Source organism: Filicampus tigris, chromosome 14, assembly GCF_054856515.1.
Source record: "Filicampus tigris isolate MCC_2025a chromosome 14, RoL_Ftig_1.0, whole genome shotgun sequence".
NCBI lineage: Eukaryota > Metazoa > Chordata > Actinopteri > Syngnathiformes > Syngnathidae > Filicampus > Filicampus tigris.
In genome coordinates this window covers 7,622,189-7,636,812 of record NC_141230.1, presented here as the reverse complement: position 1 = coordinate 7,636,812, position 14,624 = coordinate 7,622,189, and the positions used below count along the sequence as shown (strand labels likewise).

Here is a 14,624-nt window from a genome sequence, read left to right as displayed (position 1 = left end):
TGACGTTGAGTGTCTGTTCTATTTGGGGCAGTAATTTGGGCCATCGCACACTCCGCGATGCTCCAAATCTGACGAGGATCCGACCATCGTAAAAAATGTCACTTGGCCACTCACCCCCACATTCCGCCATATAGTATAAAGACTGGTTGCGATGTCAACTGTGCAAAGGGATTAACCAGCAAAAAAATTGCTCCAACAAATTAAAGTTGCTAGTCAATTGAAGTCATTGATTTGACAAACTGCTCAGCGAAGGAAATTATTGCGAGCGTTGCATAAGCAACATATCCACACTTTATACATGTCTGTTCTGAGTACATTTGAATGTCAATTATGTACATGAGCTCCTCCCCTGGAACCACAAGTTCATTGAGTCCCATCATTCCCCCTCTGAGACGGCAGACGGGTGTGGGTGTCGCCGTAGCTCCTCTTTACTGGAGCGAGGCTGCTCTTGCATCCGTAGACTCAGCCTTGTCTACGTTTTGAAGCAGATGTAGTGCTTCCTCTACTGTAAAATCTTTTTTTTTTTTTTTTATTGCCACTGAAAAGTGTAATAAGGACTCAAACATTTTATATATTTTTTAATACAAAAAATGGCAGCATGAGAATAATATCTATACAGACACAGATAACGTTGAAAGGCCAGGAACACCGTTAATTTATTCACACCGAGTAACAATAACGCATCAAAAGCTTGAGTACTGTCAAACTCATGCAGTGGGAGTTATAATTAAACAAACAGCGCCCTTGTGTGGTTGACGGCTGCATTATTACATGTGCCGGGCCACATTAGTGTACCATGAGTGTTCATCAGGTGTGCTGCGGGAAATTATCAAATTTCACTCGGACCGAACAAATATTTATTTATAACAAATAGTGTATTTTTGTAAATCTATCTATTCCAGACATTTATAGAGACAGACAGAACAAATTAATGATCTTCTACAGTGTATTAGATGGCTGAAAATATATACCGTATTTTCCAAACTATAAGCCGCTACGTTTTTGCTAGGTTTTGAACCATGTGGCTTATATAAAGGTGTGACTATTCTATGGACTTTTCTTCCTCCACTAGGGGTGGTCTAAGCAGAATTACAATACACTGCCATTAACAGGTATTCTTTGATCTTGGTTAACTGTACTCTGCCTTGATATGTAACAATACATACATACATACATATAATAATTTATTGCAATATCGGTAGTTTGTCGCACCCCTTATTTAGGTTTGTCGTGAACAGTATGATGATGATCCATCTTGGTTCACCTCAAAAGCCCATAATCTTTTAGCCAGACACGTCATCACATATAAACATCCTAAAAAATAGAGTTCTCAAATTTTATTACCTGGCTGTCTTTACCAAACACAAATGTGGTGCACCCTGCTGCATTTTGCTTTGCTGCACAGTCTTATTCATGTTTTACTTCTTTTTTTTACACGTAGGTGGAGCAGTCTTCGCTCGTCATCCATGTGGCTGCCACCGATGTTGCCTCTGCAACGGGCCGGCAGCACCCCCTCCCCCATGCAGTATCAGCGCTCATTCGCCGACCCTCGCACTTACTTTCACATATATTCTCCCTTGTGTCTGTCTCATATTTACTCACATGAAACTTTTGTATAATAGGAATTAAGTATGAAGATGTGAATGAAAACAGCCAAAGATTTTGTTTTTTACAAAACAAAACTAATTTGTTGCAATTTTGTTTCATATATATATATATATATATATATATATATATATATATATATATATATATATATATATATATATATATATACACACACACACACACACACAACACACACATACACATACACACGTTATTAAAATAGTCACCCTAGACAAGTTATACATGGTGGGCCTAAAAGTATACATATCGGTTGGTACATAGGGGAAACAAATTAAGCAGGTATTTGAAGTTATCTGAAACTTACAATAAGAGAACATGTTAAAAAAAATCCAGTTATCCATTTTCTCTCGCACATTTGGGTCGTGGGTGAGTTGGAATCTGTCCCATTTGACTTTGGGTGGGAGGTGGCTTACACCCCTGGACTGGTTGCGAGCCATTCACCAGACACATGACATCAAACTAGATGAGATTTAGACTTGTGACCTTTGAACTGTGAGGCAGACGGGCTCAGCAGTCCAGCGAGCTGCCCATGGCACATGTATGGTTTTTAACTTTTTAACATGTTCTTTTTATGTTTCAGATAATATAGTTCTTTTCCATTAGCCCCAAACAGCCCCACACCACTCCGCTTGGCCCCAGACCACACAGCCTCCTTTGTTTTCCCATTACAACAGCCGCGGAGCGGGACCAAATAAACTTGCAGCGTGTGGGGTTCTGCCGTGACATTTCACGAGTGGCGAGTCTCCACTGCTTTTGCAGAGATTCAAATTTAACTTGCTGTTGCATGATGTGTGCCACGCGGCAAAGTACAGCCAATCAAATGCACAGAAGCTTTCACATTCACATACAGACAAAAATCTATGTCTGGGTTTAAGCCAGTGAGTCACAGCTGCCCACCGGCTGGCCGCCGTCGAGACAAAAACACACTGCACACAGTACACCTTTTGTGTTTTACATCAAAATTTAACCATATTTGCAATTTCATAGGTACCATCTGTGAAATTGTTCAATAGTGATTGATCGCGAGCGGCACTCAAAGACTGCGGACTTCCGCCATCCTTAAAGTGGGAGCCACAACTGTCAGGCCGGGGGAGCGCCGATACTCCGCTCTGTGGCTGGATACTTTTTATTCAAGCGAATGGGACCTGGCGATTGGTTCGTGCGATTTGGTAAATGTTTACCCAAAGCGTCAAAATTTAATCCAGTGGCACATCTGACATGGTAAATATTGGTCAGCATTGTTGTAAAACGCAATCTTGTTTAGTGTATATAGCCATCCTTTTATTACTTTGGCAACAGCCGGTGGGAGTCTGTGCCTCGCTCGTGTAAAACCAGGAAATGGGGGTGTGCAATGGAGTTGGTTGCTGCAGCCAAGGCTCGAAATAGCGGTTTTGCATCACGGTTTCCAGTGAAAATGTGTATTTTACACCTCATGAATACACCGAATAGCAAAACTGAGAATCAAACGCTGATCGTCAAAAGTAGTGACGTGTATTGTGAGCCGTTCTCATATTCATTTAAAAGAGCTGCACGATTGTCAATTACTAATTGTCAGAGACTAATTGTCAATTAGTCACTGACTGCAGAGGGAAAGTGCTGGCAGTAAGAGCACAAAGGTGAGACAACAGGAATAGTGGAGAAAATGAGGGACAGCAGGAAAAGGAGTTATGACTAACTGAACGGCACATTTGAATAACGTTATGCGTTTTCGAACAGAACATTGTTCAAAAATGCCGTTTGTTTAATAGCGTCAATGAGACTGGTGAGACAGAACAAGGAAATTCCCGGGTGAGGCTGCGCATCATCGCAACCAACCAGCTCACAAGATGAATCCACCTGTGCTCTTCGGCGATTTCGCGCCGGGAACTAATCACGGCCCTTGTACTGCCCGTGGGTATGTGCAAAGCCTCAGAGTCAACTATCTATTTCAAACAACACGTTTTTCTGCAATATTTATTTTTTGATGAGTACTTTTTGAAAACCCGCGATGCACTGAGGCGAACCCCGAATCGCGAAGCAGCGAGGGATTGCTGTATTTTTTGGAGTGATTCGGTTTTGTCTTTAAATTAGTTTGCAGAAAAAAGTTAAAAGCTTAAATTATTAAAAGTTCAATTGAAAATAAGGATTTTTGTACTTGATTTTTTTGTAGCTCTATTAAAGGATTTTTTTTTCAAATTTTATTTATAAAATTCCATTACAGCAGAGCTTTTTAAAGAATCAATTTAGGTTTGCTTCTTGACAAGAACAAGTTTACTGCTATACACAATGTGAATTTTAGAAATAAAAAGTGTTGATTCTATTCAAGAAAACCAGTGGTTCGTTTATTATACAGTGATATTTTTGTATAATAAAACCCCCGCACCAGTTCCCTGGTGCTACACAAATCTTGAAAGTTGCGCCTGAAATAAAGTCATTGATTCGCAAAACTGCTCTGCAAAGAAAAAAAAAATAGCCTTGCTGTCAGCCGCAGACCATCCAAACGAATAAAACGTGTTGCGGTTGCACCGGTTCTGTTCACCTGAATCCATGATGTAGTTCAAGTGCAGTCCACTTTTGACCATCCGAATTGGAAAAAGAATTGTGATGCTATCCATGGGTCGGAGTTGTCTTGTCACTCAAAGGACATTAGTGTGTGTAAAGAATGCAACCTTCAGGCGAGATAAAGTACTTATGTCATGAACTGTAACCCCTATCACACTGTCTGTAAAAGCCGGCCGGAATTTTCCTGGTTTCTTCCACGTCGCTGTGTAGACGGCACCTATGTAGAACAATGGGACACATTGATATCCATCCTAAGGACCATGCACTAGTACACTCTGTTTTCACTGGTCAGACAATTCAGCGCAGTAGTGGTAACTATCATGTCTTAACAGTCATCTGTTTTCCATTGTGATGGAAATGATCAGCTGCAACAGCTTTATGGAAATATTTAATATCTATGGCTATCTCTTTGTCCTTACTAGCAGGACAGCTTTGGCGTTTTGGGAAGACAATCTCATTACTGGTGAGGCAAAACTTTGCACTAGTTGATGACTGTGCGCGACTAATAAATAGTGATATAAATTCTACCGGTTAACATGTAGCAACTAGTGCCTAGCTTTGCCTCTTTAGTAGCGTGTTTTTCCAACTAGCATGCAAACAACGTGATGCAGATGTGAAAAAAATATTACTTGTCGTTCTACTAGTGTGCTGAATTGTGAGGACAAAGCGTGTACTAGTACATGGACTTTTGTAGCATGGCCTCCTACTAGCATCATCACTACTTGACACGCTACGCCTTCCCTCGCTTGTGCCTTCACGCCGTAGGAATATATATGTATGTATATATATATATATATATATGTATATGTGTGTATATATATATGTGTATATGTATATGTGTATATATATATATATATATGTGTGTATATATATATATATATATATGTGTATATATATATATATATATGTGTATATGTGTATGTATATATATATATGTGTATGTATGTATATATATATGTGTATGTATGTATATATATATATGTGTGAATGTATGTATATATATATATATATGTGTGTGTGTATGTATATGTATGTATATATATGTGTGTATAATCAGTGGCCTTGACAAGAACATATGTTCATATGTTTTTGTATCCTTTGTTAAGGGAACGTTTTTTTTCAGTGACTTTTCCGCTAGCAAGAAGTACACTTCATAAAACGCCAGAAATCCCATCAGCATAAGCATCTCACTGTGAACGCCCTCCTCAGACATCGTGGCAGCTTTGACCAGTATTGATCGATAATTCTCTATCTGTATCTATCTATCTGTCTATCTATGTGTATGTGGAAGATGGAGGAAAAACATGTTGACGTGATCACTCAGTTAAGATGAAAAAAAAACTAGCCTAAGGGACGTCCTGTTTTAAGACTGGAGCCACTTAAACCACCTCAGCCAAATTTATGTATAAATAATATGCTTCACATTCATGTAACCCAATTATTTTAGTCATTATTATCATGTCTTGTATCAAGCAATTATCTTTTATTTTTGCTTCTGTATAATATATTTTTTAATAAATATGAATATATGCGTATAATCATTTGAAAATGGTGCAGTGTGATTTTTTTTTTTTTTTTCATATATATTTGCTGAATAATGGAGCTAAATCTATCCCAGATTGTTCAGGGGGGAAAAATCCACTACCGTGGCTTTTCACATGCTGGACATGTGCGCATCATTTCATTTTGTAAATAACTTACCGGCCTAGCCAATCCAAGATGCGGTAAAACGGCAATATCTGTCTAGATCAATGAGAAGCGCTGTCCTGTTGGTAATTGCGAAACACAAGAAAGCTAATATTGCGCAATAAAAATACAAGACAAGTTTGTTGATGGACGAAAGGTTATAAAACGGCAAAAGCGACAGAGTCTTGCAAGAAACATTGCTAAATGCATATTTCCTCTGCAAAGAAATTCAATGTACAGTGCTGACATGCAATTATAAGACATGGGCTCGTTTTATAGAATTTGTGCTTCAGCAGCAAAAACGTATTGCCACGAGCAAAGATGTACTTGGAAGTAGTGCCGCCAGTACAGAAAACGTTTTTTTGTTTGTTTTTAACTTCAGTTTAAGCATATAAATAGTTTTAAGGTTTTATTGTGCAGACATGGACTGTGAGCGTTCCATATCAGGACATATTCGTATACTGCAAAGTTTTAATCATGTAAGTATTTAACAATACTGTACTTTTGTTTTTATAATACTTTTATGTGTCCCTTATTCCATCCATCCATCGATTATCTTTACCGCTTATCCTCACAAGGGTCGCGGGACTGCTGGAGCCTATCCCAGCTGTTTACGGGCAGTAGGCGGGGGACACCCTGAATTGGTTGTCAGCCATTCGCAGGGTACACAGAGACAAACAAACATCCGCACTAACAATCACACCCTGGGGGCAATTTAGGGTGTCCAATCAACCTACAATGCATGTTTCTGGAATGTGGGAGGACACCGGAGTACCCGGAGAAAACCCACGCAGGCACGGGGAGAACATGAAAACTCCACACAGGGAGGCCAGGGCCGAATTCAAACCTCTGCACTGAGGCGGATGTGCTCACCAGCCGACCACCGTGCCGCCCGCCTTATTCCATGGTATCTTTTTTTCTGTTTGAATTTTGTTTTCGCTTGTTTACCATTGAAAATTGGAAAACACAAAAAGTTGCTAAAATCTCCAACGATTCCTCTGATGAAAGACTTCTACATGACTTGATAAGAAGTTCACTCATTTACCTCCGTAGTAACAAGTTACCCCCCAGAATTCAATTGCATGTCAAAAAAGTGCAATTCCAGCAGTGGGAGATTGTACAAGCGTTTCAAATGAAGGCACTAAGAATTTTAAGACCAGTCTCCTACATACGCGTACTCCACTAGAATGTTGACGTTTCTGTTCAAATTAATGGTCTCAATGTGTTCTGAAATACGAACATACACTTTGTGTCATCTGATACTTGTTGGAATAGTACTCGTTAATATGCAACATTTAAAACTGTGAAAAAATATGTTCTTGTTTGTAAAGTTCTTTGTTACAGCTCTAGCTGTTATGAAATGCACTATATAAATAAAATTGTATGTATTAAGAAGCTTTTTGGGCCCCATTTTAGCACATTTTCAACCCCACCCCACCAGATGGTGGTCACGGACCTGAAAAACGGAAACTATATTTACCCCATGGCCCACACTCTATAAGCCACACCCAAAAATGCAGATGACGCAATCTCAATTATCATAAAGCCACTATGGCTTAAGATGGGCGGACCTTTTCAAAGCTCAAGTTGGCCAAAACCTACTTGAGGTCAAACGTGTCCCAGATACATTTTAGTGGTCATCCTAAGCAACGACCACACAATTGGGGAGCCGATATCATACAAAGACAATTCATCGTGGATGAGTTTGCATCAAGGGAGGCCAAAATGCAGAACTTGAAACACGTGAAAAATGCAACAATCAAATCCATAACGAAAGAAAGCAAAAATGCTGGGAATCAATGCCAAAATGTTTGCCTTTCAGGAAGTCAACCCCCAAATTTTCTTTACAACAATATGTTCTATGCAGCCCCATGTCCATCTCAGGGGGCGGCCATTTTACCACTTGCTGAAAGTCACAGAAAATGACATCACAGTTATTCAGGGCTCAGATAACAACCAATCATGGCTCAGCTTCAGAAAACAGCTGAGCCATTAATGGTAATTGCAAACAATTTTTGGAGGGAAGTAGGGTTGACTTCCTAATTAAGCTTCCCATTTTTTTTTTTCATCCGTGTAATACAAGTTTGTCAATCACAGGGCACGTGAAAATCTACAGTTCACATCTATGTACTACTTCAAAGCACAAACATGCATGGAAGTCAGGGCTATGCAGAAAAGGAAAACAAAAACCTCATGCAACTGGAAAATTGTTTTGTTTTTCACTTCCACTACATTACTGCACACTCGCAGGACAACTTTGGCATTCAAGTTGAACAACTACTGCAAGTGTTATTTCTAAGTCAAAACTAATAGTGGGTATTTTGGTGCTATTAGGGTCCAGGAGGCTATTTGTGCATGACACATGGTTTTTCATATAGTGCAAGCACAGCAGTTAACAGTATTTGGAAGGTTAAATTGTGTAGTAACGTTGCCTAAAAGAGCCACTAGTAGGAGAAAAAACACAAAACTAAAAAGACACAGTCAGTCATCTAGTGTGCTGACTCAAGCGGCTTTCCATATACAGTATATATACTAGATTATGCCAATGTTCAACACATAAAGTGTATCATCAATGAAATTTACTCAGTTCAGATTACGGTATTATGTTTTGCAAGATACAGTATAAGCGTTTAAAATGTGGCGTGTCATTGTGACGCAATCACATGACGTCATCTGGCAACAATGCGGGCAAACCCACGCACACAATGTGGGGTTAATTTGGGTCACTGCCCAACCGTGCAAAATGAAGGGAAGCCTTAATTTATAGAAAAGAAAAAAAAAAATTTTCATTGTTGTGATGGAGACTTTTTTTTTTTTAATTCTCTGGTATACCTGCTAGAAACCTATGTTTATATATAATACAATGTGTATATATAATAATAATTCCATCTGTCAATCAATAGTTAACTTTAATGCTTGCTCCAAAAACAAAAATGTGAAGGCAGGAGTTAGCAAGATTTAGAAAAAAAACCCAACAACAATAACAATTTCAACAGGACTTCAATGAGGGAGTGAATCTGAACATTTTTACAATCCATAAACTTGATGTGGCATCTAAACCTGGCAAGCCCCACCCACTAAGAAAGTGGGTCTGGAGAAATGTGTTTACAACAAAAACAACAGTTCTTACAACCAAATGCAACAGTGGAATGAATGAACAAAACACATATCTTCTTGTAAATTACTGGTACAGCGTTACGTTTCGATTTCTGGATTTGGCTAGTGTGGCAGTACTTGCTACCAGTAACATGCAAACTATACCAATGATGAAAATTGTTGACTTAGCCATATTGTATGAAGCAGCCAAGACAGACGTCTTTCCTTCCTTACTTGCTATCCGTCTCATTTTCTGTACTCTGGTTTTCCTCACATATTTCGTCCTTGCCCTCACTGATACACTTCTCTATCACATTTGGGGGGTTCAACATTGGATGTTTCGTTTTAACACAAAATTCCTCGTTTGCACATGTTTGTCTGCTGATTTGTTGTCCTCTCAACCTTTATCACCATCAAAGAGAGAGACCTGATCTGTTGACAGTGAACCTTCCACACTAACAACACACCCCTTCTGCTCACTGGCCTGGTTTGGTGTGTGTGTGTGTGTGTGTCTTTGCATAAGTGTATGCACCCTTAGGGGGCTGTGAACCGGTCATGTGACCCCAATGTTTGTGTTTGAGCCCAGAGATGTATCTTGTGTGTCTTTGTGCGCTGTCAAAACATACACGTGTCACATAACCACATGGAAATGCTCACTCGCTATGACAGCGTAGCTACCATTTTACTGAGGCCTCTGGACCTTATGTTTTATCCATTGATTCACTCTCAAATTGGGAGTCAAAATATTAGATGAACACATTTAAGGCTGTTGTACAAAGTTCGGTGATGACAAGGCACATATTTTAAGATAATTATCGCAACACCCCACTAAACAGAAATGTCACAAAAGGTATATACAACAGTGCATTGAGATACAAGTCACCTGACTTTTCGAGGTGCGAGCCGTTTTTTGGCAGATTTTTATTTATTTGTTTTTACTTCGGCGGCACGGTGGTCGACTGGTTAGCACGTCCGCCTCACAGTTCAGAGGTCGTGGGTTCGATCCTGGCTCCGGCCTCCCTGTGTGGAGTTTGCATGTTCTCCCCGTGCCTGCGTGGGTTTTCTCCGGGCACTCCGGTTTCCTCCCACATTCCAAAAAAACATGCATGGTAAGTTGATTGGATACTCTAAATTGCCCCTAGGTGTGATTGTGAGTGCGGATGTTTGTCTCTGTGTGCCCTGCGATTGGCTGGCAACCAGTTCAGGGTGTCCCCCGCCTACTGCCCAAAGACAGCTGGGATAGGCTCCAGCACGCCCCGCGACCCTTGTGAGGAGAAGCGGTACAGATAATGGATGGATGGATGGATGTTTTTACTTCGACCTATGAGCAAAAATTTGAGATACGAAAATTGTGGAAGTGAACTAAACTACTCACTTTGCACCATGCAGCAGTTTGGCAGATAGAGGCTCAAAAAAGAAGCTTCAACCTGTTGAATGTCATTCTTATTTGAAGTTTACTGACTAAATAAGAGATTTTACGCATTGTGAATTAAAAAACAACAACATTGCTTTGCCTCAAGAAAGACTGCATGGCTTAATTCTGACAAACAATGCAAAAGGCCATAAATGGGCTAATAAATATTATTGCTGTCGCGATGTTATAATCCCTTAAACAACAAATATTTTAACAGAAATGGTGGAGCAACACATGTGGACAGCCAATATAACAATACTTACAGGCATATATACTTAATCCTGTGGAAAAAAAACAACTATAACTGCAGATTACTGAGTAGTTGTTGCCATTTCCATGTACAACTGTATGTCTGGATTTTACTGCCCTTTAGGTGGCCAATTTCTTTCCTATTTTCCTTATTAGAAAACACTAAAAATTTGCATTGTTTTTTTGTTTTTTTGGGAGTAGGCTGGAACCGATTTGAATTGAATTAATTAAAATTTCCATTAATTTCAACAGCAATAATTGGTTAATAAACAGTAGTCCAAAAAATAGAATTTTCAATAAACCTTTCTGAAAAAATTTTTTTTATCCGATTATGCAATTAAGGCCCACATTCCTTTGTGGACTGCTGCAGTTGGTTATCACTTTTTCATCACAAATGTAAAAAATAGTCTGATCATATTTACAAGCATTGCATAAGTTTTAAAAATGCAGTGGAAACTCGACCTATGAATGTCCCTAATAAGAACAATTACTTACGCAGTTCAAGTAAAAATGTAAATTTTCATCGAAAATTACCTCTAAAACGTTCTAATTTCAATGTACAAATGGTCTTGGCATGCACTAGCGTATGGATCTATATTATGCTTCTTCTCGGGCTATAGCCACTTCTGGCAGTTGAAAAATAGTTGTATCGCTCCACGGCAGAAGTCGGAAAGCCTTTGCATATGTAGGCACATCCTTGATTATCCAATCACAAATTATTGACGTGGTAACCAAATAGAAGTCTAAAAATCATTTAATATTCCTCAGAAAATACTATCGACAGTATGTGTGTTTTTAAAAAAAAATTTTTTATTGAACTGTAGTGTCTATTTAAAGAGGAAATCAACCCAAACATAGTTTCATATATGTTTCCAGCAGGCCCACTAGTTGAAACACGGCATTCTGATTAATATTGCGTTTGTGGAATATGAGTTCCACAAACGAATATGAGCAGCAAAATCCCCCCGTTTTTGGCCATCTCAGGGGGTGGCCATTTTGTTAGTTATGTCGACTGAAAATGACATCATAACTGCTCAGAGTTCAGGTAACGGCCAATTACGGCTCAGCTTGAGAAAACTGGTCAGGTCATACATGTATGTATGTATATGTATACATATATGTATGTATGTATATGTATACATATATGTATGTATGTATATGTATACATATATGTATGTATGTATATGTATACATATATATGTATATGTATATGTATATATATGTATGTATACATATATGTATGTATGTATATGTATACATATATATATGTATATGTATATATATGTATGTATACATATGTACGTGTATATGTATGTATGTATACATGTATGTATAATGTATGTATGTACGTATGTATATATGTATGTCTGTATGCATATGTATGTATGTGTATGTGTGTATATATATATATATATATATATATATATATATATATATATATATATATATAATACATATATTATAATTGTGGATAAAGTGTTCTGGAAGTGAATTTCTATAAATTGGCAGTTCTGCAAGGTTGCAGGAGTCGACCGTAGTTGTAATATCACCATACACGACTAGATGGCAGACATGGCTAAGTTGCGCCTAGACCATCATCAGTTGTTGTTTTTACTCTGTGCTATTAGTTAACACAAACTGGTTTGCTCAGTTGGTTAGAGTGCGGTGATAATAATGCCAAGGCAACTTGATCCATATGGGGATCAATAACGTTTTAAGGTTTGTTACCCATAAGCATTGCATTTGAACGTCAGAGGCCTCAGTGCTTGATTACAGCAAAGATCTTGCTCATTTGCATGAGGCAATATCATTTCAAACACACTCTTATGTTGAAACACCACATGATAGCTTTTTTTCTCTTTATTATAGCTTATTTTTACAAGCATAATTCAATTAAGGAGTGATTGATTTGACAATTAAACATGAACGGATATATTACCATTGTCAATATTCTTAAATAAGATAACGTGAATTATTAACAACAATTACAATCAAGTGAGGAGAATAGACACGTCATGAAAGAGTCTCACCCCTGACCCATATTCACACATAAAACCTTCATCGCTCATGCTTGGCGCTCATTGGTCCTGGAGAGTCGCTTGGGTACGCGCTCACGCGCACGCAAACGGCCCGTGTTTCCAGGAGATTTTCCCTCATGCGCGCGCACGCGCTCGCCGCTATAGCGTTTTTAAGTTTCTTTCCGAGCGAGCGAGATCGCGCGCACGTCGTCAATCTGTGCTGGCGTACCCGCCGGTGGAATGCGCGCCCCCGCGGACCTCCCCACCCCGTCCCTGCCCTGCTCTCCCCCGCCTTCACCGCAGTTTGCATCCGGGCCGCTGATTCTGCAGCGCAGCGCCGATGATTGTGTATAACATGTTAATTGTTTTCATATTTGTCTCTGTTTTGTTTCTTTTGCGAACTTTTTGTTTTCGCCATCTTTAAATATAGGATGGAGCGAGTGTGCGTACACCTGGTGCATCTTTTGTGACTGCTGTGGCCGCGCATGGACGTGACAAGTTGAGCGTATGTGCCCGGAACAAGTGCATCTATCCAAATGGGACAACTATTGTGGATTATCCCGACGATTCTGAAACATTTTGGTGCATTTTAAAGGACCGAAAATCCGTCCAGCTGGGAGCTCTCTTCAACAGCCAGACCTGCGGTTTCTTTCGAATATTTTTTGTTTTAAAACAAAATGTTTTTATAGCGTTGATTTGTCGAGATAAAAGCTGTATATTTGCACCGGTCGTCCATGTAGCGCAAGAAAGAGGCGCAGAGTGTTTGCGGCTCATCAGGCTTACATAAGCAGCAGCGTCATGTATGCAGGACGCAAGAGGAGAAAACCGGTCCAGAGAGCGTAAGTTATTTCTATTTTATTGTATTTTTTCTAATTCGATTTACTGTTACATGAATGAAAATAAAAGTAATGGCGAAACAATGTATATTTTTAAACAGAAAAAAAAATCAAATAGTCGCCTTGCAATTTCATATTTCAAATATGCATTCTTTTTCTGATTTAATCAAAAACACAAACAATAAAGCCTAAATTTTCGCATTTAGATTGAAAGTGCATGTTGTTTGTTTACAATTGAAACGAGCTTTACATTCAATGTTGTGCATCAGGCTGCTTTAATGCCTGAGGATTATATCGTAGGCCCTCTATTTCCAAGGCCGGATTTTGACCTTCAAAACAAACATGCATGGAAAAAAATAAATCCACACACAATTTCAACACATTGCTGCAAATAAATGAAAACGAACAATGTACATTTAACTCTTTATATTGCTTTATTCAGCCTCCTTAAATTCTTTCGATCGAGGGCGTTCTCATTCGCCCTTTTGAAGATATTATCGTTATTTCAATGGATGAAAAAAGCCGTACGATTTTATTTGTACCATTACAATAAAGTTATTTTACAGTAAAGTAAGAATATTTATACTAAATGACTTGCAGCTTTTATATGTTTTTCTCTTTAACGTTTCAATTAATTAATTGAAAAAAAATACACGAACGGATGATGCACATCAGTTATACGCACAACAGAACGCGAGTTTAATCAAATTATTATTATTAGGGGTACTTTAAAGTGGCAATTTCTTACAAAATAAAATAAAAATGAGAAACAAATACATAAATAAATATAAACACACTCAAGTAGGCGTTATACTGTTCATATTCAATTATAGTGTAGCGTTTCCAACTAAATTGGTAAATGTTAAAATGCATGCTTTTTCTCGTTTTGTTTGTTTTTGGGGGGGAGGGGTGGAAACGCCTTTGCTTATCGAATAAATACACTTTAGGGAGCATATGTGGCATGACCTATCAGCTGAAAACAAATAAAACAAGCAAAAAGCCAAGGTCCTGCAGGACAGGCCAAGTATGCTGACATCCATCACAGATGCAGTCTAAACACAACTCATGGTAGCTGATAAAACTGATAGAGGAAAAAAAATTGAAAGGAAGAAAAAGAAATCCTTCATGTTGTGTGTTTTTGTTAGGGACAATATC

The 14,624-nt window shown here is 38.7% G+C and overlaps 2 protein-coding genes across 2 annotated transcripts in view; both read left to right on the top strand.

Moving 5' to 3' along the window:
• Positions 1 to 1,737, top strand: part of LOC147136184 (aryl hydrocarbon receptor-like) — a 50,398-nt gene extending 48,661 nt beyond the window's left edge. The window contains exon 11 of the mRNA XM_086051300.1: positions 1,442 to 1,737. The gene's annotated coding sequence lies outside the window, so the exon portion shown is untranslated. The remainder of the gene's footprint in view (positions 1 to 1,441) is intronic.
• Positions 1,738 to 12,926: 11,189 nt separating this feature from the next.
• Positions 12,927 to 14,624, top strand: part of LOC147136183 (aryl hydrocarbon receptor-like) — a 40,579-nt gene continuing 38,881 nt past the window's right edge. Inside the window, exon 1 of the mRNA XM_086051548.1 lies at positions 12,927 to 13,472. Within this exon, the coding sequence (XP_085907674.1) occupies positions 13,432 to 13,472 (41 nt within the window). The 5' untranslated portion in view covers positions 12,927 to 13,431. The remainder of the gene's footprint in view (positions 13,473 to 14,624) is intronic.